The 27,057-nt window shown below is 42.7% G+C and overlaps 4 protein-coding genes and 1 long non-coding RNA gene across 24 annotated transcripts in view; 1 reads left to right on the forward strand and 4 right to left on the reverse strand.

The window, feature by feature from the left end:
* LOC126924575 (synaptic vesicular amine transporter) overlaps positions 1–15,349 on the reverse strand; it is a 40,721-nt gene extending 25,372 nt beyond the window's left edge. The window contains exon 1 of the mRNA XM_050739273.1: positions 15,224–15,349. Within this exon, the coding sequence (XP_050595230.1) occupies positions 15,224–15,240 (17 nt within the window). The 5' untranslated portion in view covers positions 15,241–15,349. The remainder of the gene's footprint in view (positions 1–15,223) is intronic.
* The window catches only part of LOC126924572 (alpha-1,6-mannosyl-glycoprotein 2-beta-N-acetylglucosaminyltransferase), a 41,000-nt gene extending 16,335 nt beyond the window's left edge, over positions 1–24,665 (forward strand). The window contains exons 1-10 of one of the 19 annotated variants that reach the window (XM_050739247.1): positions 13,627–13,988; positions 16,621–16,833; positions 18,308–18,356; positions 18,662–18,691; positions 19,379–19,562; positions 19,743–20,168; positions 21,207–21,516; positions 22,494–22,850; positions 23,306–23,556; positions 23,765–24,665. In XM_050739247.1, the coding sequence (XP_050595204.1) occupies positions 18,685–18,691; positions 19,379–19,562; positions 19,743–20,168; positions 21,207–21,516; positions 22,494–22,850; positions 23,306–23,556; positions 23,765–23,993 (1,764 nt within the window). In that variant the 5' untranslated portion in view covers positions 13,627–13,988; positions 16,621–16,833; positions 18,308–18,356; positions 18,662–18,684 and the 3' untranslated portion in view covers positions 23,994–24,665. The other 18 variants (XM_050739248.1, XM_050739250.1, XM_050739261.1 and 15 more) reach the window with 18 other exon arrangements.
* On the reverse strand, positions 1,780–11,918 carry LOC126924582 (odorant receptor 13a-like). Its single transcript, XM_050739289.1, has 5 exons — positions 10,653–11,918; positions 9,178–9,277; positions 8,966–9,061; positions 5,920–6,075; positions 1,780–5,845 (listed from the first exon to the last, which is right to left on the reverse strand). The coding sequence occupies exons 1-5, from the start codon at positions 11,564–11,566 to the stop codon at positions 5,795–5,797; spliced, it is 1,317 nt and encodes a 438-aa protein (XP_050595246.1). The 5' UTR covers positions 11,567–11,918; the 3' UTR covers positions 1,780–5,794.
* Positions 6,624–8,226, reverse strand: LOC126924613 (uncharacterized). The gene is made up of 3 exons (XR_007713599.1): positions 7,805–8,226; positions 7,281–7,734; positions 6,624–7,205 (listed from the first exon to the last, which is right to left on the reverse strand). It is a non-coding gene; the product is annotated as an uncharacterized LOC126924613 (long non-coding RNA).
* Positions 24,656–26,963, reverse strand: LOC126924594 (protein D2-like). 2 transcript variants are annotated; one of them, XM_050739312.1, is made up of 5 exons: positions 26,715–26,963; positions 26,494–26,606; positions 26,146–26,266; positions 25,638–25,851; positions 24,656–24,975 (listed from the first exon to the last, which is right to left on the reverse strand). In XM_050739312.1, exons 1-5 carry the CDS (start codon positions 26,734–26,736, stop codon positions 24,837–24,839), a joined length of 609 nt encoding a protein of 202 aa, XP_050595269.1. In that variant the 5' UTR covers positions 26,737–26,963; the 3' UTR covers positions 24,656–24,836. The 2 variants fall into 2 exon arrangements, with proteins under 2 accessions (XP_050595269.1, XP_050595268.1); XM_050739311.1 differs by having other exon boundaries at positions 25,638–25,875.
* Between the last annotated feature and the right edge of the window lie 94 nt (positions 26,964–27,057).

Below are 27,057 nucleotides of genomic sequence, written 5' to 3' on the forward strand. Positions count from 1 at the left end.
AGACGAGGTATTCGCCGGGAGAACGCTATTAAGATTAAGATGCAAGGGGTGTGATAGAGGAATGGAAAAGCGGATAGTGGACGATGGGAATGCGGGCCGAGGTCGAAAGGAACGCGAAGCCTTCGTAGAATTCTCGATACGTGAACGCGTAGAAGCGTCGCTTTATTAAACCGGCTTTTATCACGTTCCAGAAACGGAGTCTCCAGTCTTTTTTCAGCCACGCGAGGCTCCAGAAAACGCGATCGATCGTTTTCTTGCGCGGTGGCGCTCGTGACACTCGGCTGAAAAATTCGTCCGTATAGCCGTGAAATCGCGAATGCGCGAAGCACAGATGGAAGAAGATCAAACTCGTGCTCGTTTCGTATAAATTTATAACAAGCTTTAGTATAATCTGTTCGTAAACTCGTTTACAACGATCGAACTAGCATTTTGGAGCCTTTCGTGGAGCTACGTCTTCGTCAAAGAAAGAACGAGGAACGTTTTTTGTCCCAAGTAAGAGGCGTCAATTTCTAAAGAAATTTCGTCCACTTTGTTCCAACTTCGAAGCATCGTGTGCTCCCAGCGACCAGCGATACGCCGAACATTTGTTTCCGTCGCAGGATGTTGCGGCGCGTGATTTCCACTATTCTTCGATCCTCACCACCTCGAATGGAAACAGGCAACGAGCAACGCCTTCCGTTGAACCGGCAACGGAAACGCGAACGAACACGGAGAAGGAACGTTAGAGATGGAACAGCAACGTCGACGGAAAGTTGCTCGTTGTTGCTCGAGCGAAGGCGCAGCTTACGAAAGGTGGCGAGACTCGGTCGTTTGATAGCAACGGTGAACGACACCGATTAAAGTGGCGTAGCTACCGTGCGAATCGCGCCTCCCGTGTTACCACCTGTGGAGCCGAACGAGAAAGCGATATAGAAATTCCAAGCAGGAAAGCGAGTTCACTTGTTGATTTTAGGAAACTCTAGGGAAAACGCGCACCAGCTGCAACTTGTTGCTAAACCGGCACGCTTGCACGAGCAACTCGTTCGATCTGCTGCTGCTGCTTCTCGGTCAATTCCTATTTGTCTCGACTGGTTCGCACGGTTGCTCGATTGGAGCGTCGACAACGGCCAAAGACATTTCGCACAGATAGAACGAGATAGAAAGCCTGTCGGCGACAGACGCCCCTCTATCTCCCTATTCCTATCTGCTGTGCGTAATTAATTCAAGAGGAACGGATAGCGACACCAATAGAAGGCAGCGATACCGACGATCGTCTTTTACACGGGTTCTTCGTTTTTCCCTTTAGCCTGTTCGTCGATCGTTTTCGTCGGACCAGCGGTTCTTAACGTTTTGTTTACCACCGGAACTGTTCTCACGAAGAGGATACGCGTTGTTGTGTCGACTTCGAAAAATTCGAAATTGCTTTTTGCACTTTTTTTTAAAGATCGTAAAACGGTGTGATGGAAATGGTATTCTGAAGTGCTGAAAAGTGGCAATGTTTTATGACGCTGAATACGAATGCGTACTTTTATCTTAGGGAAAAATTAACTGAAGACATTACGCGCTTCTCTAGAAACTACGTCTCTCGACGTTGCAGCCATTAAATTTTCCAAACTCTGCATTCGATCAACTTGAAATTTTCGCACGCTATTCCGCTTAACGTTACGTAGAACGTGGCGTGATATTAATCCGTGGAATTTGTATAAATGTTTCGAAGGTGGTTTTCTTCAGCGGGAAGTGAAATATCGTCGCTAAAAAGCCGTCATTTTCCTATTTTTCAAAGTTAAGGAAGAATAAAGTACACTACGTCGAAGATGATCTTACTTTTTTGTATAAGGTCGCACAAAAATGTCTCGCTTTTTAAGATTCGGTTATATTTAACGCTGAATGCGAGCAAACGAGGTTCCACCGGATTTGGAGCCAGGCAATGTCGTCAGCCACTTTGCTGTTTTGTAATTTTATGTAAGAACAAAAATACCAACATAGAGTTTAAAGTATCCTATAAAAATCCTTTATCAAGTGCTCATACGCTTTTTACGCCGATTGCGAATTTTTATTTCGCGGTCTAGTCGTTACAGTGGTATAAAAATTTAAAAAAATTGCGTATGACGTATATAATAATAATTCGTAAAAGAGTCCCATGCAGAGTAAATGCATCTAGCGCGAGAAAGATCGCGAGTCTGCATCAGACCAACTGTACGGTCGTCTCGTGCTTGCTCGTTTCTTCTTTTCCAAACGCTCTCTCGTTCGTCTTCGCAATCTGTCGTCGGTAAGAGAAGGTCTGGATGCGATTCAAGCGACCCAAGTCAGGACATCACGTTGACAGTAATCGTAAGAATGATGCCTCCGGATAACGATCTCGTCGAAATCCTAGATATCGCGGGATTACAGAAAAATTCACTTAACTGGTAATTGACGAACAATTCACCCGTTTATTTATTTCTTCTCTCTTCTCGGTCTCGTCTATTTTGTTTATTTATTTATTTATTTATTTAACTAGCACCAAGCGTAAGTGTAGCGTAAGCGAAGCGTAAAAGACCGAGCACTAATTTCAAGTTACGACTTTTCAAATTTCACACGAGTTTTCAGCGTGGATGCTTTAAGTTGCGTTCACATCGATCCGATAGCATCGCAGTCTAGCGACCCGATCCAGCGCTTTCGTTGCAGCAAGCGATGCAATCCAACGACAGCATCGAAAAGCTGGGTTTACGTCAGTCCAGTCGCTGGTCCCAGCGATTACGTTGCACAATGGTTTGACTGGAATTCGTCGATGTCCACTTTGTTCTAGATTTCTTCGAACCGTTGAACGCGGTAGACTACGGTGGCAGTGGATTCGCGTAAAAATCGAATAAAACAGTAGACGTACGCCTCAGCCAGCGTTGGATACTGAGCCACATCCAGATTCCAGTAACGCTGGAACGTCGCATTCTCGATAGCGGTGGGAATAAACGCTGGTTCGAAGAGCGGACTTTCGGTGCAGTTACTGGAGTGGATTGTTTATTAAAATGATAACACGGTCGACGAATCGATCGAGGATTTGAAAAAGTAGGGTCAGGCCCGCTATGGTTCTACGATGTTCGAGACGAACACATTATCGTTGTTATTTATTTATTTATTCGCGTGCATAAAATTCCCTTGGTGTATACGATGCAGAGGAATGGGAGACATAGACGAGTAAGTATATAAAAGTATAAAACGGAAGAAAAAATAAACGTAAAATTTAGACGCATGTATCGACAAAGCTGGCGAACCAAGGACTGTTCAAAGCGTTAAGAATATTTTTATAATTATGAAAAGTTCTGACTGGCGGTTCGTTCGTTTCAGAGGCGTCGTATCACGAGAATTTCCTTCTCAAGCAATTTTCTTGTTGTTTCCTCGCCTTCGTCTCTATCCATCCTTGCGTCAAAAGCAAAGCAGAACTCGGCTTAACGACCTTTCGAAGACGTCGCGAGTAACGACTCGCCCGTAGCCGAAAATGTAGTAGTCCAGATCGAAGAAAAGAGTAACAAAAAGAAAAAAAAGGAAGCAAAATAGCGAACGATAAGACAGACGTGATCATCGATAGGGAGGCCAATAGGGTTCCTCTAACGCAGCTTCAAGTATCGTCTACGAACAGGAACGTGGTTTTCTTTCTTCTGGCCAATATAGGAAGCAGCGCGTCGGTTCGCGCGTACCTGACCGCTAAAGGCGCATTTACACCAGGCGAACAAGGATATTCGCTCATCCGGTTTAGCTAGCCGTAAACTCCTTGGGAACCGTAACAATTTAGATTTAAATTACTTCATTTGGAATTTTTCATTTACTTTAATTTTATTACCAGTATGTACCTGAATTAAATTACCTATATAATTATATTATAATGAATATAATGATAAATATAATTTATAGCGTAAATCACTACAGCCTAATGTCTGTATCTGATTTAAGGGTTGATAATATTAATTGAAGGATATTATATATGTTATTATTATGTACAGGATGAATCAGTAAAAACTATCGCCCGGAAATAATTCTTCATCTATTGACGTATCATCGGGAAACGTTTAAAGCGAAATTTTTTTAATACTTCGTATTTTTTTCGATACTAAGGCAACCTTGAGTCTCTCGAACGACAAGAACGACGTAAACTCGAGAGAACTGTTTTTCATGCATTAAATTTGACAAATTAAAGTTAAGATACCTCTGTTAGATCGATGGCTTTTCCATATAAATAGGTCGATACTTTTATACGGAGAATGTATCGACTAATGTTGTAAATAATATACGATGCTGTTTAAGAAACTCAAGGTCGCCTGGATATTTCAGAAGATACGAGATATTAAAAAATTAAAATCCACTCGTCGGATCAGGCTCCTCGGGTATACTAAAATTTCAGTTGAAATATTTTTTTACAAAATCAGTAGATAACGAATCATATTTCATGTAGCAGTTTTTACTGATTCACCCTGTATATATTAATATAAATAATAAACATAAATAATTAGAATTAATAAAAAGAAATATAAGAAACTCCGAGTTTCAAGCAAAAGACGCAACGTATTTCTTGCTTCGGGAATTCGATGGCAATTAAATCATCGTCAAAGAGGAGACTTTGTCTGAGCCAATAGTTAGGAATAAAACTATAAGCGGGCAAATTCGTGGCCAGATGTCCGGACACCACTGTACCACGTTACGTTACAAGGAAGTACATCCCGAGCAACAGAACGAAACATCTCTCTGCTCGCTTATAGAGATTCGTCTTGCCACGAATCAAAACGAGAACGGAACGCGCGAAACGTTTTAACTCGAACGATCGATTACATCGAAACCCTTTCTCCCGTCTACTCTGCACTTTCCTCTTATTCTTCGCACGAGTTGACTTTGCGTCGATTATCGTCGTCCTTTCCTCCTTTCATCCACGGCATCGCCTGGTTCTTTTCTTTTGATCGGTGTACAATTAGAAATGAAATTTCGAAATCGATTTCTATTTTCGCTCACAACTATTCGATCGTCTGCACGCACGTACAGACAATTAGTTGAGCGATGTTTTAGTTTGATGACAAAAAGTATTACTAAGTACATTCGTATCTCTGAAATATCGTTAAAAGAGCAGAGAAGCTCGGTAGAAGATTGCCTCGCTCGTCGAGTAGCATAGACAACTGTATACTTTGAATATTTTGTGCATTTCTCCGTGTTACGTGCGTTCCGTGCAATTTTGTGCTTTTGTTTGCATTTTTTCTAAATTCATAAAAGCCCGCGGTCTAACGATCATCGAGTGAACGGACAGAAGAAGAAAATAACATTCCACCTCGTGCTTGACTCTGTCGCGATCTTCGAATTTGTACATTTTGCTCTTAATTTGGCAAACGAAAACATATCTTAACGTTGTAAGAAAATATTTAATACGAAATTGAAGCGAAAGACGATACGTACCAACGACGATATTTCCATATTTTATGCAACTCTCAGAAATTACTTAGAGCGTTAGAGAAATACAGTTGGGTCGAAGATGACGGAAAGAAGGTAAGAGGAGGATTAAAGACGATCTATCGTCGGTGTTTCGCGAAACGAACATCAGTTTCGTGCTTCCTCCCTTCGTGCTCTCCCTTTCTTCTTTTCGCCTACGTTTTGATCGATGAACAATCGGAAAAGAAATTCTGTGATCGATTTGTATTCTCAGTCAACCGTGTTTATTCGATCAGCCGTCTACTCGTATTCGCTGGAAATACTCGAATGACGTCCGATACAACGATTATTGGACGAGCGTGAAGAAGGTAACGTTTTCTTCGTGTCCTGGATGGCGCGCGTTTATGGTCAGTGTTTCACGAAACGAAAGTCAGTTCATGCTTCGCATCATGGTGAAAAACGAAGCAGCGGTGGATATCATCTGAAAGAAAGGGACGACAGAAAAATGAGAGAAGGCGGAGAGAAAGTTTGGGACGGAGAAGGAAAAAAAGTTACAGAGGCGAACGTTTCCAGCGACAGCTCGATGAATTTCCCAGCAGTCAAGCGGACCGATTTTTGACCCCTCACCATAAGCATGTTCACCGGATTTTGTAAATTGCGAGGATACCGATACCAAGGCATCGAATACCCGGCGTGGCCAATAGCTTCACTCTGAAAGAGAGAGAGAGAGATAGAAGGAGACTGAGGGACCGCCGAAGAAATTGATAGGCAAGCTTTAAGTAGAATTTTCTATAAGAGTCAGACGTTGGCTGAAAATCAAAGACAGCGAAACACCAAACACGCAAGATTATATCGGATACAGTGTGGTAATCGCGAGCGATAAGAATAGCGAGTAACTAGCAATAGGAGCAACCAAAGCAAATAACTTAGAACTGATCGTAAGTTGGACGGACGCAGTATGAGCGAGATAAAGAGCAAACATAAGCAAGTCCGTTGCAAGGCCAGCCGGCTAAGGTTAATAAATATACTACTATGCTATTATTACTAGAAGCGTCGGACGCATCTAGATTTTTTGGTCGGACACGGCGGCTACATGGAAAGATTTCCTCGTCACTGATAGGCTGACCTCGGGTTATCAATCATCGTCAATAATTTATGCCTCTCAACTAAAAGGGTCAATATATATATATTGTCAATACAATATCGTTAATATTTATCGGCAAACTGGATTTTCGTTGAGAATCTTAAAACATTGATAATATTATTGATCGTCTGAGATTTATTATAAAGCAAATGTGTATCGATACATCGAAGTTATACGCGCCTGAGATTTATAGGAAATTAGAGTAATCGCGAGGGAGACGATACCGCGTCGAGACTGTACGAAATAAAGAACAATCTTCCTAAGATTTCCCCTAAAAATTTCCCAAGCATAGAGGTGTCGTTAGCAGAACGTCGTCCGTCGCTATTTTTATGTAAATAAATTAAATTTTCCGTATACGTGTACATACGCCAAAGATAATTTTCTGTTCAGTTACACCGTGTTTCACGCGTAGAACACGAGTTATTTTAACGTGAAATTATTCGCAAATGAACGTAGGTGGATCGGGTGTCGAGTAGCTTGGATAAGGAACGCATCCGCCTTGAAAACTCGGCGCTTTAGTATGTGCGATATATCCTTACTATGAAAGTGACAAAAAGATTGTTTCTCTCATCTTCGGTTCTTAATCAGAAAGAATCCTAAGGGATGAATCGTCCAATTTTTTTTTTTTTTTTTTTTTTTTTTAGAGCAAATTGGAAATTTCTTCCAATATGTTTTCTAAACTATGTCACTTTTGTCGCTAAACACAAATTATAAATACTCTGTCGCGATAAATATTCAATAAATATAAATGAAATTCAAATCTGATAATCACCTGAGAGGGTAATCTATTATTCGTCCTTGGTCTGTACAGACACCCCTTTAACTCATCGACTTGCCTCTTCGTTTTCTCTGAAACAGCGTTCCGACCTTTGTACGCTCGACACTTTTGTTCCAGTTCTGCATTTTTTCCCCAATCGAGCCTTTCTTTCTCGAGCAGCTCGTTTTTACACCGCTGAACGACAGTCTTCGGCAGCCGTTCCTCCAGTTCTCCTACTTTCTCCAGTAGTACTTTCTCAATGCCTCGCAACCTTTACGCATCGTCCAACTTTCCTCTCAAACGCGTCTCAACCTCTAAACGTTGTTCTCTGTCCAAGCGTCTGTTCGCGCTGTCCAAGCTGCTCGCTGTTACGTTCTATTTGGTTGTCGACGAGAAGGTAGCGTTAACCGACGTTTGATGCAACTGGCAATAAGCTCCACCTTCGGGCAACCTGCCATGTGCGGGAATACTGGCACGGGAGAGGATTAAAGTTGTTCAAAAGTAAATTAACAGTATGTAATGATTTGTTCAAATCTTACTTGATTTCGATATTGACAATTGACTGACAGACTGACGGATATAAAATTCTTCGGTTGACTAAATGATCGCTAACTCTTCGATAGACAAAACGATAACCAACTGTTCGATAGACAACGGTAATTATTCGGTTGACGAACGGTAATTAATCAACATGTTCGATAAACGAACGGTAAATATTCTCATTCGATCAACGCATGGAAATATTCTCATTATGACTTCTCTGAGTCGCTACATTTATATCCGTCAAAGATGAAAAAACGTCGGGGTCTTTTGAAAATATTTGGAAAGATTCTCAACGTTTCTTCAACTGCCGACTTTGTTTGTAATTTAAATTGTAATTAAATAATATCGTTGTAGAAACATAATTAGGTAAATACAGAAACATGGTTAGATAAGTTTTCGCAAGATATAGCTTTTAGCGGCTTCAACTGCCTTTCGCTTCAAACGCTGTAAACATGGTTTCAATTAAACGTTTTAGATTGACCTTGATTCGAAGAAATTATCAATTTCACTTTCGCGCTACGGATCATGCGGGTCTCAGGACGCGACGCTCGTCACCTGCCCCATCTACGTTCATTTGCGAATAATTTTCTGTTAAAATCGTTCATGTCCTACGTGAATGAGAAAAGGTATATTTTCCAGAGAGGAACACCGCATTGCCTCGTCGAATTTTTAAATATCCTGTCTACATTTCATGCAACGTTAAGAACATCATCGCAGACGAATCGGATATTATCGAAGTAACTCTTACGTTACGTCTATTGCGATTAAACGTGTGCGGTTGCATTTATCGCGGTCAAATGTCCATGAGCTACATATTCCTATTTCTATGTGCTATATCGAATACAATATATTCGATGTAATGGTAAAATTGTGGCAAGATAATTGTGGGGCTCAATATCCCTGTCACAGCGTTTAAAATTTTGTAAATGTACGCACGTAGACTCTTTTGATCGATCGTAGCTACCTGGAAGAATTAGAAAATCCTCGAGAATAACGCGATTGAAAACAAAGAAACAACAGCAAACATACTTAGATGTTTGTTTCTACAACTTCCAAGTAGAAAAACGATCATTTCTCTTCTTTATCTTTGAAATATCGTCGATACGATGATTTATGCGGCTGTAACGTATTATCCACAATTATCCTGAATAATTTACCTTCGATCGAAGAAGATCCGGTGGCCAATTGCAGAGAAAGAGCTGAATAATAAAGATCCCAAGTTGCGTGACGAACTTGACCTTGCCGGGATTGTCCTGTTTGTCAAGTATCAGCCAAGTGTATGTCATGCAAGGTTATCACGCTATTGAAAGAGAGGAGGAGAAGAAAAAAAAAGGGAAAAGAATGTTTGGCTAACTAGCTGAATACTTGCCTCGACTACTTTGAAGCCAATCAATGAGATATTGTACGTGCTGGTGATCAGTTGTATCAGAAACATTATATTTGTCAAGTTTTCGATATCCTCGCACAATCTAGCAGCATAAAAAACGGCAGCTAAAGACGCGATGTTGAGAAAGAATTCTACGTATACTTAGACCATTTGGGGAGCGTCGTAGTTATTTTTAATTAAAGACTTGCCACTTATTTTAATATAACTACATCGCCATGGTCTATCAAGCCCGTAATTGCACAGAGATAAACTGGTGGTCAGAGTAATAATTATACGATTCGAGCGAATTCGGTGAATTTTATAGCGAAAGAATAATATAGAGCGAAATCATCCAATGTACAAAGTGTTTTCTGAAATATACAAAATCGTGGCACAACCAGCAAGATGGATATTGCTCGTGTAAAGGTAAGCCAAAACTATAGAATACAATTTTTTCATATACAGCTCCGTCTTCGAGAATGTTGAGTTTGAACACTCGTTGAGTACGCGTGCACTCAACTGGCCGTAATCCGTTTCGTATAGCCGATATAGCTAGATATTTCGTTACTTTTATTTATCCCACAAAGTAGGACGAAACAGAATTCGTCGCACACAAAAACCACGAGAAATCGACACGTCTCACAGACCAAAATCGGAATCCCATAAAATGAAATTCGTTTCCCGCGAATTTCCCACAAAAGTCAGAAGATTTCGACGTTTCCCACAAACAAAAACCAGTATCCCACAAAACGAACCTCGTCGCTCGTAAAACTGTCGTTTTTGTCGATCCTCTGGGAAATCTGTGGGAAACGAAGTACATTTTGCGGGATAACGAATTTCTCTTGTGGGAAGCGTCGATTTCTTGTGGGTCTTGTGGAAAAATTGTAAGAAACGAATTTAATTTTGTGGGACAGTGTCTTTGGTTTGTGGGATGCGTTGATTTCTTGTGGGTTTTATGGGAAATTCGCAGGCAACGAATTTTGCTTCGTGGGATGGCAATTTTTGTTTCTCTGAGGCGTCGATTTCTTGTGGCTTTTATGGGAAATTTCTGGGAAACGAATTTCATTTTGTGGCTAAAGGACATGGGAATATTCGATATAACAGATGGAACGTAGATAAGTGCTACGGGAATTAAGACGAGAGATATGGGCTAGGGACACTGAATGTGGGATACACGAAGGGAAATGGTGAACATGAAACGGTAAATGTGGGATTAACGATGCTGTATGCGATGGATACAAAATATGAAAAATAGAATATGAAATATGGAAATATAATAGAACAGAGAATTTAAGTGTGAGAAGTAAGGTGAAAGATATGGATTAAGGTAATAGTTATGGAATAGCATTTGAGCTAAGGAGTACGAAATATAAAATATGCGGCGGAAATGTGAAACGTTGTATCCATTTAGGATAATGGATACGATTAAAAAAAAAAAAAAATATGTCAAAGCACCGAGTTATACGAATCGCACTCACTTTAGTAACAGTTGATGATGATTCAAGCATGTTCGCAAATTTTTCATGCCTACGTTCCTTGACGACGATTCTATTCCGGTAACCAACGTGGTTTCCGTTGCGGTCTTCGCCTTTGTTGCGATTGATAACGACGCCAAAATCGGTGGCGACGACGGTGATTCAAACGAATAGGAATTTTCAATTCTAGATCGAATCGTGTCGAAATATCCGCACGCGATCAGAATAAGCAAAGGACCAGTCGTGTCCACGCCGACGCAGGTCAAACCGACGCTGACCATGGACCCAAGTTGAACAACGTACGCGATCTCGTACCACGGTGTTTCTTGTACGTCGATAAAAAACGCGTATGGTAAATATCGTCGCTTATCGTCCGTCACTTCCAGAGATTTCACGGCTTCCGACGGAACAGAGCTGCTGTCGTTTCCATGAATCGTAACATTCGCGAAATGCTTCGGTTCGCTAAATATCAAAGAGCCAAATTCCATCAACAGCACGTAGAAGAATATAGTGGAAACGCAGCTAAACAAGTAGCAGCGACTCAACAGTTTCGCCTTGTTCGTGTAACTTCGAACGATCTTCTTTTCGCGTGAATTTAAAGTCGACCAGAAAGACTCGCAAATGTTCAACATCGTTTGACAAGAATCGCGCAACCACAAAAGAATCACGAGTCGCGTTTGTCCTGCTACGAGTGGAATGATCATTGTAAATGATTCCAAAACGGTGGCCAGAGTGTACGAACTCGTTGCAAATTCGTACACGTACGAAATGGTGTTAATTGTCATGCAAACGACCGCCAAGCTCGCCAACGTGTCTCTGCTCGCTCTTTCGCTCGAAACTACACCGGTCAATCTCAGGAGAGCCAAATTTAGATCGATCGTTTTTTCGAATTCACGTTTCGTTTCGTCATCGCTCATGTCTATGTAGCTTCTTTTGTTCCAGCTTTTAAATATGAATTTTCAACTTAACCGAAGTTGAGCTCCAACTTCTTATCGATAGAAGTATAAATTCCCCGAACAATAGTTCACCTTGCCGCGAGTCTCGCGAGTTTCCGTCGTGCCGGCTCCGTCCGTCTATATTTGGCGATTCCTTTTTCTATCTTTCTTCCCCACCCTCCTTTTCTTCCGTCTTTTGTTGTATCAAAGTTAATGCAGCGCGTGAGAATCCGCGCGTTGTGTTCGCAAGCTCGATGATCAATGTTTCAACGCGTGCACAGGTATCTCTCTTCGGACACCTATCATTATCGGCAAGAGGGAAAAGTTAAAGTCGAAGTTTTCCGACCGCGCGAAATTTCGCGTAAAACACGCGAGATCGCGTGAACGTAGCAGACGATTTATGTTTTTTCATCCTTACAAGAAAAAATAACGTGACATTGCGAGATTTCGTGGACATAGGAAGATCGCAGCACTTGTGTTCTCCCGCGGTGAGTAGAAGATCGCATCGGTTCCAAACCGAACGAATATAAAGCAAGATTTTTATCATTTTACGGAAGAATATGGTACGTAGTTGTTAGTTTTACGCGAGTCTTGCGAATGAATATCCCGAACGCGTTGATAGAACCAAGGAAAAAGATCAATACGTCATTAATCGACTCAAGATCGTGAAATCGCAAAAAGATTTTATTTTCTTACGTATCTTATTGTATACGTACCATTGATCGTTCGTACGACGAGATACTGCTCTTTCAATTGCGTTCATAAAAGTATAAGTTTGCATAAATATCCGCAGTCTAGTTATATAACGAACACACGTGTCAACGCGTAGAATCGTTTATTCGTCTCCAAAATAAATTCCAAAGAAGGAGCAGTTGAAATCTTAGCGGTTAAACCTTATTACCCGAACTAATAAGAAACGCTAAAGTCGATAGCCGATAGACCTCGATTATCGGAACTGCTCGGTTGTCCGAGCTGTCTTGTCCATCGGTGGTTCGTCGATAAACGAGGTTCAACCGTGTAGTGCGAATACAATAGAACCTCGTTTACCAGCACTCCGCTTATACATACAAATTAACGCTGTGCCTCTATTATTCGAACTGCGATTCAGCGTAATTTCGCGATACGTAATACGTACAATATTTATTTCCATCGAAAAGAAATTCTACGCGTTGAAAAAAAAGAGCGATTAAAATCGCGACGCTTGAATCCTGATGTTGGAACTAATAAAAAGAGCCGAAGGGAATATCGATCCAACGAATCTTTGTTACCAGAACTGCTCGATTGTCCCTCAGCCTGTTCGCATAAACGAGCTTCTATCTTGTAATACAAAACGGTTTGTAGGAACGACGAAAGTTGAGGCTACCGTTACGCAAGCTCTGGTGATTTTCCATAATTGTTATTTATTTAGAATGCACGACACAGAGGCGCGAATCAGGCACACGTGCAAGATCCACGGACGATTCTCTGCTTAATCGACATTCCGGATATCGTTGAGGATCGATCGCCTTCTTGATATTCAGCCGCGGTGTGCGTTGACTTTGACGCCGTACGCTGTGTCCATCGAATACTCGCAACGCTATCTTCGACCAAGTAATCCAATCGCTGCTAACGTGTTTATTAAATCCGCCAAATATTTGTTGTACAGAGCGTCGAATAAGTGGCGCGACTCGATGGTCGAGGAAGGAGGAACACGGTAACAGGCAGTGACGTGGCCGAAGGAATACCAAGAAGCTCGTGGAAATTGGAAGGAAAGAAAGCAGAAATCGTAGATGCGAGTGGCTCCGCCGCGAGAAAAGCGAGCAAGAGCGTTTTACCCGTGGAGAAAGGATAAACGTGGGTCGTAGTTTATCGACGTAGGCGTCTATGTACGAGAGAGCAGTGGCGCCGAAGCAACGACGTCCGTTGCCGTCGAGGGATGGCAGGACGGAAAAGATCGATCGGCCGTGGCTAGAAATCGCACCCCCGTGTGGACGTGGCCGCGTGGAACGAGGGCGACGGTGTAAAGTGGTGGTGCAGACGGGAAGGAAAGGTAAAGCGAAGGGTGGGTGGGGTCGCGATCGCGCGGCCGCGCGCTCGCTCTCCTCTTCTAGGAAGTCGATGTGATCGCAGTTTCGAGCGAAAGTCGCGCGAACGGTGACGGAATCTACGCGAAGGAAAGAAAGGAAAGACGAAGGGAAGGAAGGAAGGAAGAAAGACGCGAGGAAAGGGAAATCGGAGTGGTGCATCGAGAGAAACCGAATACTGCGACAGATCGCGATGACTCGCCGCTGGTTCTCCCGCCTCGCATTTCTCGCGATTTATCCTGACAGGCTCGTCGATACGTGATCGGTTGGAACGCGAGTCTCGTGCGGTCGTGAGTTTCGTACGCCGATCCTGGGCCAACTTTTCCAGACGGTGGACCTACGTAAGTAGAAGAAAATCGAAGGCAACGATGCCGGCAGGCGTGTTAATACGCGCAAGAAAGCGACATTCCCCTTTCCAGACGATGGCTGCCGACCTCAAGCTCGTGCCCGAGCCCGAGCTTTTGTCCCGGACCTGCCACTCCGATCGATATTCCACCAACCCCGCTGCTTTTCTCTCTCCCTCAGTTTCTCTACCCCTCTCTCCTTCTCGCCTTCCTTTTCTACGTGTATATGCGCGTAAGCGCACGTAAAACCCCTTCCATTCTCTTTGTTTCTCCACGAGGTTTCGCGTCATTCGCCACCCTTTCTGGCTTTGCCGACCTTCTATCCGGCCAATTCCCTACTCCGTTTGCTCTCAACCCGCCCTGTAACGCCGTTGTCTCGCGAGCCGCTATGTCGTTTTCGCCTTTCCGTACTTCGCGCCTTTCCATCCTCCTTTCCTACCATTACCTGTATTCTTCTTCTCCGCATGTCCGCCTCCCTCCATCCGTGTAATAAGAAAAACGATGGCAGTTAAGAAACTGCACGGCAGCGCGAGAAACAGAGTTTTCCGGTTTACCTTGAAAGCGACGCGCGACCGTCTCGAGTTCAGTCGTTTGCATTTGCGCGTCGAGCGAATTAACCGTCGCAGGAAACGTAACGGAGCGTGCGGGCGTGTTCGTTAGCGGCTCGCGTATCTCGCTTCTCTCGCCTGTGTATATATCCCGCACGCGAGCGTTCGTGTATCGTGATTTTTCTGCCAACCACAACGATAGCGAACGAGACGACGATAGTCGGTCGCGGATGAGCCAGCGACCACGGGGACGCTCGATCTCGCCGAGGGTAAAAAGTGGCAGAAAGTGGCAGAAAGTGGCAGAATCTCGACGGTGGCTCGAGCGCCAAGCCGTTGGACGTGCACGAGGCTTCGATCTTCCTTTCGAGATTCTAATCTGAAAAGATAAATACGGAAGGAACGTGAAAGGGAGAAAGAGAAGCGTAAGAGGCGTAATGGTACGGAGAGGTGAAATGCGACAAGAAAAGGGAGAGACCGCGGTACACGGGTGAAACGTTCAAGACGATAGACGCGAACGAAAACAAAGATGCGGTGGAAGCAAAGGTGAAGGGGCGAAAAGAAAACGGGAAGGTTTAAGCGTTTTATCGGTGCGCCGCTTCTGTGTCGAGTGTCTTGCCGCTTCCCTCTTTCCTCCTTTACGTCATTTCGCTGCTTCGCGAGAAGAGGATATCGCTATTAACTTACCTCACGGATATCCGCATTGTTTCGCGTCAACCAGCCAACTCAGCTGACCTACATTGGCCAGGCACCAGGCAAAATGGGATATCGAGCCACTCGATGCTCATCTACGGAAAACTACTCGCGGTCCCTACAGGGAGACCCAGGTGCCTAGCGTGGTATTCGTGCTCGTCGCTGTGGTCGTCGTTGAAAGTACTCTTTCGTGCAGCACGGTTCGATATTTGCCGCAACGTCCACGCTACGAAACTTCTCCCACGTTTTCCTATATTTCTCGTTGGCACACGTGGATCGAACTCGGATTCGAAAAGAGAAAATTGACTCGGCCGAGCTCGTGTCTCGCTTCCCGTAGCGGGATATTCGAGGACGAACTTGATATTTATGTATCGCTAGAGACGCGCGCAGCTCTAGAGAACTTCGATCTACGATCGACGATCCATGCAACTGATTAACAGTCAAGTAATGCGATTCGTCGTTGCATTTACGAAGGCGCTTGGCTGCATCTGCTCTTTCTCCTCCTTCGATCGCGTTAAATATACTCGATCTTACGCCGAGCACGATCGAAGTTATCGGAACAAGACGACGACAGTGTCCGAGGGCATAGAAGAGCGACGAAATACAATGGAAAGTGCGCGTTCGTACTTTACATCGCGTTATAACGTTGCGCTTTAATAGTTGGAATCGTTTCAGTCGCGTAACTAAATCACAAGGCACGCCGATTAGACGATAATCTATGGTAATGGTCGATCAAGGCCGATCGCATAAGCTGCCCAGACATTTGGTACGTTTTTGATTGGCATCATTCACCGTTAATGCAACTAACTCGCTGCCCCTGCCCCTCTCGCACCTTCCACTTCTCTTTCTTCTCTTCCTCGTTTTCCTTCTCCTTCTCCGTCGAGCCTCCTCCTCCTCCGTGTTCCTTCTCCTTCTCCACTTCCTCCTTTACGCTCCCCTTCCAACTTTCTATAAGTCCGCGTGCCGTACTAAAAATAAAGTTAATGCCGAAGCATCGTCTTTCGTATGCGCCGCCACGAAAAGAAGAAAAAGCGGCAGAAAGAAATTGTCGACGGGTCGGCCGAACGCGAGAAAACGCGTTCTCCTCTGTTACTTCCATGTCGTTCGGTGAAACGGATCGCGAACCGGTGTCGATCGCCGGAAGCAACCGATACACGAACATTCGAAGCGAAGGAAGAAGAAGAGGGAAGAGAAGCAAAGGAAGAGAAAAAAAGAGATAGAAGGTCGAACAGGGATACTCGAGTAACTCGGTTATAAGATTCGTGCGTTCGAAACGCGATTAGTCTTTTCTTTCTTGTTGTTGTTATTACTGTTACCGTTGTTACTGTCCTTAGTATTATTGTTATTATTATTATTATACACCAACTGATAATAATTGGAATTGACAACAGGTATAGCTATCAAGCGACGAACAACGAAGTTGACGATACGATACCGCCAGATTGGTCCAAGTGTGCTCGATATCTCTGCAAATTACAGCTTTTCCACGCAGAGATGCGCGTATCGAGAATACGCGGTGTATGAAACGAGAGAACAGGATTAAAATGCAGGAAGAAAGACAGGAAGATACGCGACACCGCATGCTCCTATAAATATGTAATAGGGTAGGTGGATGTTATTTGTTTCTTCGTCAAAAATAGATATTCCATTCTAATAGGTATTAGAGTTAGCATTCTAATAGACATTAGAATAGATGTTCTCGACCGTGAAACGAACGAATGGAAACTGAGCAAGGTTGCCGCGCGAAATACACGTTTTCGGACGAAGACCCTCTTTGGGAAAGCGAATGAGATCGAAGCTTCGTCTTCCTCGCTATCGGATAAAGGAGCTGGAAGAAGGACGAGGAAAGTTTAGGCTCGTACACGACAGTATGTAATACGAGAATAGATGAATAATACCGAACGCGAGAGCAGAGAGCGATGCTTCGCGCGTATTATTTAAGGAAATTGCAAACGACTTCGGGAAATTCTTCGGGTTCTTTCCACCTTATTGCCTCTCGTTCCGAGAATTTCTGGCCGATACAGCGTACGATATAACGCTCCAGAGTGATAGAAATATGCGTAACGATATATCGAGACAGCAGCTGACGGAACGATAAGAGAGAATCGTGCGGACTGAGCGATGTTACAACTCCGGCGCGAATAAAACGACTCTTTCCTATGTTTTGTCTTCGTAGGAAGAGTCGCCAGTCTGACGGCTGGATGCACAAAATTAGTATCACGATACCTTATCTCACGGGAGTCGCTGCATAAAGGTTTCTATGCGTCATTAAATATCCATTATACACGTCATAGCACGATAGGCGTACGAACTATTCAGAAGCTGTATCGATCAACTTGACGAATTCAAAAATGTCGGAGAGAAGTCGATGATGTTGCAAACGCTGTTTTCTAACTTTACTTTGCCATCATTTGTGTTATTTTTTAATAAACGAGCTCGCCAAGGTCTATCTTTTCTTGTTCTCGGCATCGAATATCGATCGCGTATATCCATAAAGAATAAAGTTGAACGGTTCGGCTTGCGAGCGACTCGGCGTACGAAGAAGAAAGCAAAGCTTCGATCTCGTTCGATTCTCCGAAGAAGATCCTCGTTCAAAAACCTGTATCTCGCGCAAGAGGATATTTTTAACGAAGAAACGAACGATCGACATCCAGCTATTACATTAAATAAGTATGTATCGCGTGTACAGCGTTTTCCTACGTTTTACTCTGGGACGCGTATCTCTGCGTGTATCGCGATACACGTATCTCCGTGTGAAAGAAGATCTGTTAAACTGTAATTTCCAGCGACCGATAGCAACTGAGATTCCAATACTAATCGTTCACGCCCCCTGACACGATTTCTTTTTTTTTTTTTTTCTTTTGGGGGGGCCGACATACGCCTACCGAGCTCGAACGATCATGGACAAATTCATCCCTTCGTCGTCGTTCTCGCGATCGTAGTCGTGGTTGTTGTCGTGGTCGTAGTGGCGGTCGAAATCGCGATCTCAGCGAAATACAAGGAGAGATACAAGTATAAATATATGCAAGAGATGCTACTCGTTTTTATCAGTGCTCGTATTCGTTTCTTTTTTCGCAGATTTCGTCGAAATGAGGGACCATCCGTCGCGCCTTTTCTCTGATACGAGGTAAGACGGTGATTTACCTCCTATCAAATACAGTGGCTACGAAAAGTACTCGAACCCTATTTATGTACGCACTAATTCGTTTTATTTTATCTTAAATGCTAATTAATTAAGTCTAAATTCTTACATTCGTCGTATCATTTAACGATATTCTTATACGATTACCGCGGACTTTTATGCGATTTCATACTCTCTGTCAGCATAGCTAAAGAGATGGAACTTGCATACAAATTTATTCCGCTCGTTAAATGATACAACAGACGTGAGAAATGACGATTTCGTCTATTAACTGTGTTATACTGTTGCAGAACGGACGCGTAGAAATGCCAGAATGAGAGGTAAGAGAGACAATCCTATTCTTCGTCGAATACGAGAAAACATACGAGTACCATCGTTCAAAGATTATCCTGACACTGTGATTAGTAATAAGGACATTTGAATTTGTTCGGAGCAATGTCGTATTAATGATTCGAATTTGAATTTATTAGCTTTTTATGTGATCAACAGATCGACAGTTCGTTAGACGTCTAATAATAATATTTATCGATATAAACCGTTATTTACTACATTTGCTACTTACTACATCGATGTTACAATTACTATTTGCATACGATTTGCATTGAACTGCTTGCATTAGATCTTGTTTACCGTGATTTATCTATCATTCGGATACTAAAGATGTCGAAACCAAAGAGCATATTATACAAAGTGCTTGCACAGGATTTAACAATTACAAATTTATTATTGCATGCCTTTGGAACGAACTCGCAATCTGACATTTAAAGATCAATTTAATATCCGTTTTACAATTTTAACAATACAAATAATTTATTAATAAAAGTAATAACAGAATCGTATATACCATCGTACAAAACCTTTGCAATTTAATGTATATTCGTAATTTTGCAATTAAACTTGTTGTCAAGGATAGGCGAATTTTCAAATATTTTTAAACGATAGTACACACATGCTGCTTCGTTAACGCCGTTGATTAGCGGGACTGCGGAATAACACGGTATTTGCAGGAGTGGCGTTTCTGGGGACGGTGAGATCGGCACGCGGAACTTTCCTGAGGACGCTCGTCTTCGTCTTCCTGGCGACGTTCCTCTGGCTTCAACTTCATGTGATCAGCCTGACCGGCCGAGATTCCGCTGGACAGGCCTCGTCGAACGAGACGCTGCTCTCCCTCGTACCGCAAGAATTACATAGGTAAATCAGGCCGTGAAAATACGCCTTTTCACCATTTTCAAGGAAAATCCTCGTCGCCTGTACGTACGATAATGCGTACGAAAGTAATAATAAAAAAAAAAAGACAAGCGAAAGGAGAAAGATAAGTAAGACGTTGGCAAAGAGGGACAAAGAAAGAAAGAAAAAGAGTTGTTGTTCCAGGTTTCTGAAAGAGCGTCGAAATGGTTCTTCGTCGACGTTAACGAACGCGAGCACAGAAACGTTAACCGAGTTCGAAATAGCGGAGATTCGTCGAAACATAGAAAGGGCGAATGCCGAGCAAAGAGTGTACAACGAAGAGTCTTTCGGTCCTTTGGCTAACGACGCTCCCATAATAGTGATTCAAGTGCACACACGGCTCACCTACCTCAGACACCTGATCGTATCGTTGGCTCAAGCGAAAGGGATCGAGCAAACCCTTCTGGTCTTTAGTCACGACGTTTGGCATCCGGACATCAACTACCTCGTGCAAAGTGTCGACTTCTGTCGTGTCATGCAAATATTTTACCCTCACAGCATACAGACTCATCCTCGAACGTTTCCCGGCGAAGATCCGAACGATTGCCCTCGAAACATTCGCAAAGAACAGTGAGTAATCCTCTTCTTTATCGAATGCGTTAACCGTAGTGTTCTTAAGACGGGATTTTTAACGAGCGTTAGATTACAAAGGGCCATTGTGTGATCGCTACCTGGTATATAATAGAGTGAAACGGTTTTTGATCGAATAAATCGTTCGCTTTATATTCCAAGAGATTTGTGAAAGAAGTTAGGGCAGTTTGAAGAACGTAGTAAAATGTTTACCTGATTGCAAACTTTAACATATCGTTGCTGAATACAGTAGAGACGAAGAAACGTGTTTCTGTTTTCTTAGTAGTAATTTTCAAACACTCGTGTGCCTGTTAGAATAAAGGAGAGAATTGTAAATGGAAACAATGCAATGAGGTCGTAAAATAAAGCGCAAAGAGTCACTAATTGTCGTCGCTACATTCTCTATGCACGCACCTGAGTCAGGTTCTTGTAGGTCAGGTACGTCAGCTTCTTTAGATCAGTTTCTATCTTCCTTTACAAGGAAATAATTGCTTTACCTGTCCATTAAATTTCGTTCTATAATTACAGATAATTTTTTAATGTAGTCTAATAATTGGTCTGCGTTGTAACAATCACTAATCGTTCGAAATTGAACGAGGCAGAACAAAGACAACAAGAGAATGAAAATTACGAAATTCCAGTTTTCGCGAATATTTCGAGTATGTAATATTATAGATACAACAGTTAGGTTTAACTAAAAAATTTCGCGTCTAACGCTTATAGAAAATCCTGTCTTTATCTATCTCAAAGAACTTCGCTCAAAGATGTTAGGACATCTACTTCTTTTAATAAAATTTTGCGTTATTTGATGTAGATTACGAATTTCAAATCGCTGATAAAATCGTTGATATATTAGTAACGCATAATTTCTTTATCGCGTAAATATTATTTCTTCGTGCCATTATTATTCATAATGTATTTTAATCTTTTCCAATTTTGAGTTACTATAATAAGAATTGTCCCAAGACCTTTGAGCGATGGTGCACGATTTCTCTGCACATCTATATATCTATATATCTATAACTCGCAACTCCACAGAGCTCTGAATCTCGGCTGCATCAACGCAAAGCATCCGGACCTCTATGGACACTACAGAGAGGCGAAATTCACGCAGACGAAGCATCACTGGTGGTGGAAAGCGAACCGCGTGTTCGATCAATTATCGATCACGAGAAATCACACCGGCATAGTTCTTTTCCTCGAGGAAGATCACTACGTCGCCGAAGATTTCTTACACGTTCTCCGACTGATGGAACGTACCTGTAAACATAGCTGCAAAAGATGCAACGTCCTATCCCTGGGCACCTATCTCAAAACCTACAATTATTTTGCCGATTTCAGTCGAAAGGTGAGAGATTCACACGCGTCGCACTAATCGCTCCAATCGCTCTAACCGCTCTGGTCGCTCTAATTGCTCAAATCGTTCTAATCGCTCTAACCACTCTAATCGCTTTACTCGTTCGGTGCGCGAACTCGACACCTCCTTCCCTAACCAGATATGCGATCGAAAAATCGTGCTTCGCGAACCGTTAGCTTGCGCGACCTCTTACGTGCTTCGACGATCCATATTCCTCGCTACTCTATCGCTGTGATCTCTCGTTTCAACTGATTTCTCGCTCGATTCGAAGGCCACAGCCGAACAACGCATATAAGCGACACTGTCTGTGTCTTATAGAATCATTTCAAAATTCAATTCATAGTCGATTGATATCACGTGAAAGTTATCTCTGCGTTTGATTATAGGATTAGATAGATATGCGTTGCTGCCATCGTCTTGGGAATTTGAAAGATTTATCATCCACTTTCGAAACACTTATATATCTTCGAATCCATCAGGTTATTCCCTTCTTTAACTGTTTCATATTTAAAGTAGTTTCTTTCTTAGTCATCGAGATAAACATACAAACGAGAAAATCAACAAACATTAAACGTACATTATTTTCCCGTGTGATCTCTGTTTGATTCTATTGTGTTTGTTGTTTGACTCAACAACTGCACTCTCTCTCTCTCTCTATCTTTGCTCTCCTCTTTCCTCCGCTCTCCTCTTCTTACCGCCGCGTTTGCGACAAATCGTGCTTATTATTAAGAGACGAAGAAGGGAAGGAGAATTAGCTAAAAGTAGGGATAGATAAAAGGAACGAAGGAACGAAAAGTTAGGGCGCGAGAGGTAGGCAAATTCGAGTCGATCGGAATAAATAAAGAACGCGACCGCGTAAGAATCGTTGGACGATGGGTGCATACCGAATTATCGTCGTATCGAATCATCAGCTCGATTTCAGTATGAATATCTGTGTGTCGATGTTTCACGCACGCCTCGTCCGTTAGTTCCTTGGCGTCAACAGCGCCCTGCAAAAGGAGCTACTGCGCGGATTAAAAAGATGGGAGGCATCGGCGAGGCAACAGTCGGCTAAAGCCGAAGACGTCATCGGTACCAGTGACCGCGGAAGAATCAACGGAATCCCAAGCAACAGCGGCAGTGGGAGCAGCAGCACCGGCAGTAGCAGCAATAGTACTCCTACCGGGACGAGCAACAACAAAAACAGCAGCGTTAGCGGAAATGTCATCGCTAGCAACACTGGCGCTGCCGTCATCCTACCAATCGCACGCAACGCACAGATCGTGCGATCTGCCTCCGCATGGGCTTTCCAACTCCTACCCGAACTCTACAGTTATTATCAAAAGGTTGCCGACATCTTTCGACGACCCTCGTTATGCGTGCAATTCTCTCTATCCTTCCCCCTATCTCTACGAAGTCGGGCGCGCACGTGCGCACGCACGCGTTATTTTCTCCGATTTTCCCGAAATTTCGATCGTCCTCCGATACAGATTCGTGATCGATAATTTAACACGCCATTGCGCATGATGCTAAAGCAAGCTTCGAGCAATCGTTCAGGGTATATTCGTAAATGTCAGAAAAGAATGCTCGACGTTGTTAGACAGCGATTAACGAGAGCTATGTATACGATAAGTCGCGTTGTACGAGATTTCTGTTGTACGTTTGATACACAGTAGCATGCACGCGCGTGCGCGCACGCGCTCACGCGCACCGATCGTCCCGCGATCTTCCTATTTCGTTTTATCCTCGCTATGATACTGTAGTTGCATCTTAAGAACTGCGTTCGTGATATTTCATTCAGGCTGAAGTGATTCCATGGATCTCGAGCAAACACAACATGGGTATGGCGTTTAATCGCGTCACTTGGAACAAATTGAGAAAGTGCGCCGCCCAGTTCTGCTCGTACGACGATTACAATTGGGACTGGAGTCTTCAACATATCGCGCAAACCTGTATGCCACCGAGCAAAGGGCCCGGAATCGCGCCTCGTACAGAATCCGGTTTAATCACGATGATGATGCGAGCGCCCAGAGTTTTTCACATCGGAGAATGGTGAGTCGGAATAATTCTTTCTTTCCTACTGTCCTTTTTGCCTCCTCCTTTAAACTTATGCCTCCTTTGTGCCTCCTATCGTATTCCAACAGATATCTAACGATCATAGGAAATATACCACCTCTGTCTTTCCACACGTCGTATCTCCCTGTAGCGAAATACTTTTATGATCGTTAAATCGATGATCTATGAATGTTACCAATACCAGCGGAGTCCATCACAAGAAAACCAATTGCGAATCGACCGCTGTGATAGCAAAGGTTCAAAACGTCCTAAAGGCTGCCCGAGACCATCTTTTTCCTACTCAACTGACGCTTACTGTAGCTGGCACTGCGAAAAAGACGAAGCTCAGGAAGGGCAACGGTGGATGGGGCGACACGCGGGATCATCGGCTTTGTTGGAACATTACCGTTTATCCGGATCTCGTTTTACCTTGAGACCAAACTCTCGAACGAACGACATCGAAATATCCTTTCAATTCCTTCTTTTTTCTTCGCAAACCCTCCTCTATCTCTCTACCTATCTTCTTCTTTGTCCCGTTGTCCAAAAAGTCGCATCCCGCTCAGCCCGTTTCGTTCCCGCCTCGTCCTGACTCATCCAGTTTCGTCTGTCGTGGAAGATGCTCGTTTAACAAGTTCCTTCGCGTCGACGAATTATTGTATCGATCCCACGGTCTGTTATCAGATCGCGCGGCATCCCTAGCGGCGTACTTATCTTTATATTCGTGCTAAACTTAGCAACCGATTCAGGCGGCGGAAGCACATTTCGCGCTTAGCGACTCAGCTCCTTAACGAATTTGCGTCTCGACCGGTCGCCAAAGTCCCAGAGAAACACGCTTATCACGTATTCTAGTCATCGTGCCCAATGATGATTAACGATAAATGGGTAACAAAACAATGGTCGTTGTCTGTCTATAAATTGCTTCCAGCAAGGTAGCGAACAACGTTAGACTGACAATACTCCCTACTCGAGACGACCCAGACTTTTGAACTTGGAGTGACTCCGAGAGCGAACCAAAGCCATCCACGAGTCGCGAAATTTACATAGGATACGTTTTATATTTGTAACGAGAATCAACGAAAATAAACGAATCGACCGATTTTCTCGTATCTATTATCTTCTTCAAACGTTTATTATCTTATTTCATCGTCCTCATTGTAAATCGAGTATATCGTACCTCGGTTGGTCGGCAGTCGTATTTGTACAGGCAGTTAATTGTTTCGTACCATCACCTATAAATATCAATGAAAAGAATATCCTTCGTAAGCCGGGTGCACGACTTATAGTCCTAAAAGTTTCGCGTATGTCGGCACGTTATCGTCGTACTCCACCCTCATAAAGTTTCCTGCTATTGGTCCTTCCAAGTTGTATTTTTCTGCAAACTTCTTTATGTTGAATCGCCTTCGTTGAGGACCATCCCTGAAATTCGTATCAACCGGTAATTCGCGATTTATCACTTACCAATAACAGGTTATTAGCTAGTAATTGATAGAAAGCAATTAGTTCTTTGAGGTCGTATGTCTGCTCTCAGCCATCAAAACGAAAAACCAGTCAGATTGTACATTATGTACTGCCACATGCTTTGAAAATATATAAGATTTTTAACCCATTAAGGATCAAGCAATAGTTTATCATAACACATACTTTGTTGTACATAATTTATTATACGTACTATAATTTCTTTAGATTATGTAAGATTGTAGAATTTAAGTGCAAAAAATAGCACCGAGAAAGATAATAAGCGATATTTTATTACAATCCTTGATATTTTCTTTCGTAGTTATACAATTAAAAAGACAAGATTCAATAATGTAAAATAATTGCAAATAGAACGTTACGTTAACGCAACTTTGATCCTTAATGAGATAATAAAATCTCATAGGTTAGGTCAGTGCACCGTGAAATCGAAACTAGTGATTACAAACTTCAGTCTTTGAACATTCCTTTGATCGTACTATTAGAGTCCGTTCAACGAAAATTAATTCTAATCACCATGGTGTCTATCTTGAAGCTCAGTACGACCACAAAGGATTAAAAAACACGCAAGCTATTATATATCTACTATGCACGCTCCACTTTACCTGTTGCTCAGCCTTCTCTCGTCGAATGTAATGGATCCTTGATTCTGCTTGTAAACGAGAAAGACATATCGATGTTTCCCGCTACCTTTTGGCGGCGCTGGACCAACATACTCCGCCAGTACCTCTCCTTTCGCGACATTTTCTTCTGGAATATTTCCGACCAGCCAATGTCGAAATTCTCGATTGTATCCCTTCCTAGTCGGTACGTCAGGATCTGCGCATGAGAGAACGTCAGGATCTTCATTAGTAATGGCTTTAACGAGCACCAAATTATAAGGCATCGAATCATCGATCGATCAAGAGCCATGGCAAAGAAGAGATAGCGAACGAAAGAAACAGGTTTGTTCACGTCGACTCGGTGAAAGTTGTCGCGAGTTACACGCCTCGAAAGTTTCACAAGGATAAGGTAATGTATATAAGGTCGCGTTCTTCTCCATAATTAACATGAATCGTCTTTAGCCTCCAAACAAATTTGCACTATACGAGTTTTTACTCTCTGCTCACTTACCTGTCATTACGAGCGTGTAAAGTACACCCCCTTCGTGCTTGTAATGAATCTCTGGAATTATTTGCGTCTCCGTGGGAGTTAACTCATTTCCAAAATCGATCACTTTGTCTCCGTACTTGACCTAACTCAGATCCATACATGTTATTGCCATAAGATAAATATTAAATAAAATAACTAAATAATTTCGTTTAGTTATATGAAATAATTTATTTGATACTTTTCATCTTTTAAACTATTCAAACACACGCATCTATGTCTACTAGATTCAGCTTTCTCCTTACGATACGCTTGCATTTGCACTCCCAGACTCACACTAACGTTAAGCGTAATTATTCAAAGAAACTACACCTCGATCTTCTCTGTTGGTGCCGTGTCTAGTATATCGGGTACGATTTGTGCTTCCTCAAATTTTGTACGAGTATCTGTACCGGTGATAATATGGATACCGCAGACAAGAATTCCTGCAATTTATTTTCTATCTCATATTTAACGCACAACGATTCGAAAATAATGAAACTAGGTACATAGTTGTATTCGCGATTCGATTTTAATTAAAGATATACACGTACCTATTATCATGGAATACTTCATCTTTATCTCGTTCTGTTGCACTTAGCCTCGACACACTACACACGCTCGACTCTGTAGAAACGTTTTATCCTACCTACTACGTCCCCCACCCCTTTCCTAGCTTATAACCTGACAAGAATTCCTATTGCATTTAACTTTTCTTTTTATTTGGCGTCGAACGACCATGGTTCTCCCCCTCTTTTCGCGAATGTTCGCGTCCTCTTATTCGCTACTTGGCGCTCCTTTCCTTACAACTTTTTCTCTTTTCAAAATCCTCTAAAGAGGAAAGGAGAAAAACACTAATCATTCTATTAAATCATTGATCGTAAATATCAGATAATA

This window comes from Bombus affinis, chromosome 14, assembly GCF_024516045.1.
Source record: "Bombus affinis isolate iyBomAffi1 chromosome 14, iyBomAffi1.2, whole genome shotgun sequence".
NCBI classification, from domain to species: Eukaryota; Metazoa; Arthropoda; class Insecta; order Hymenoptera; family Apidae; genus Bombus; species Bombus affinis.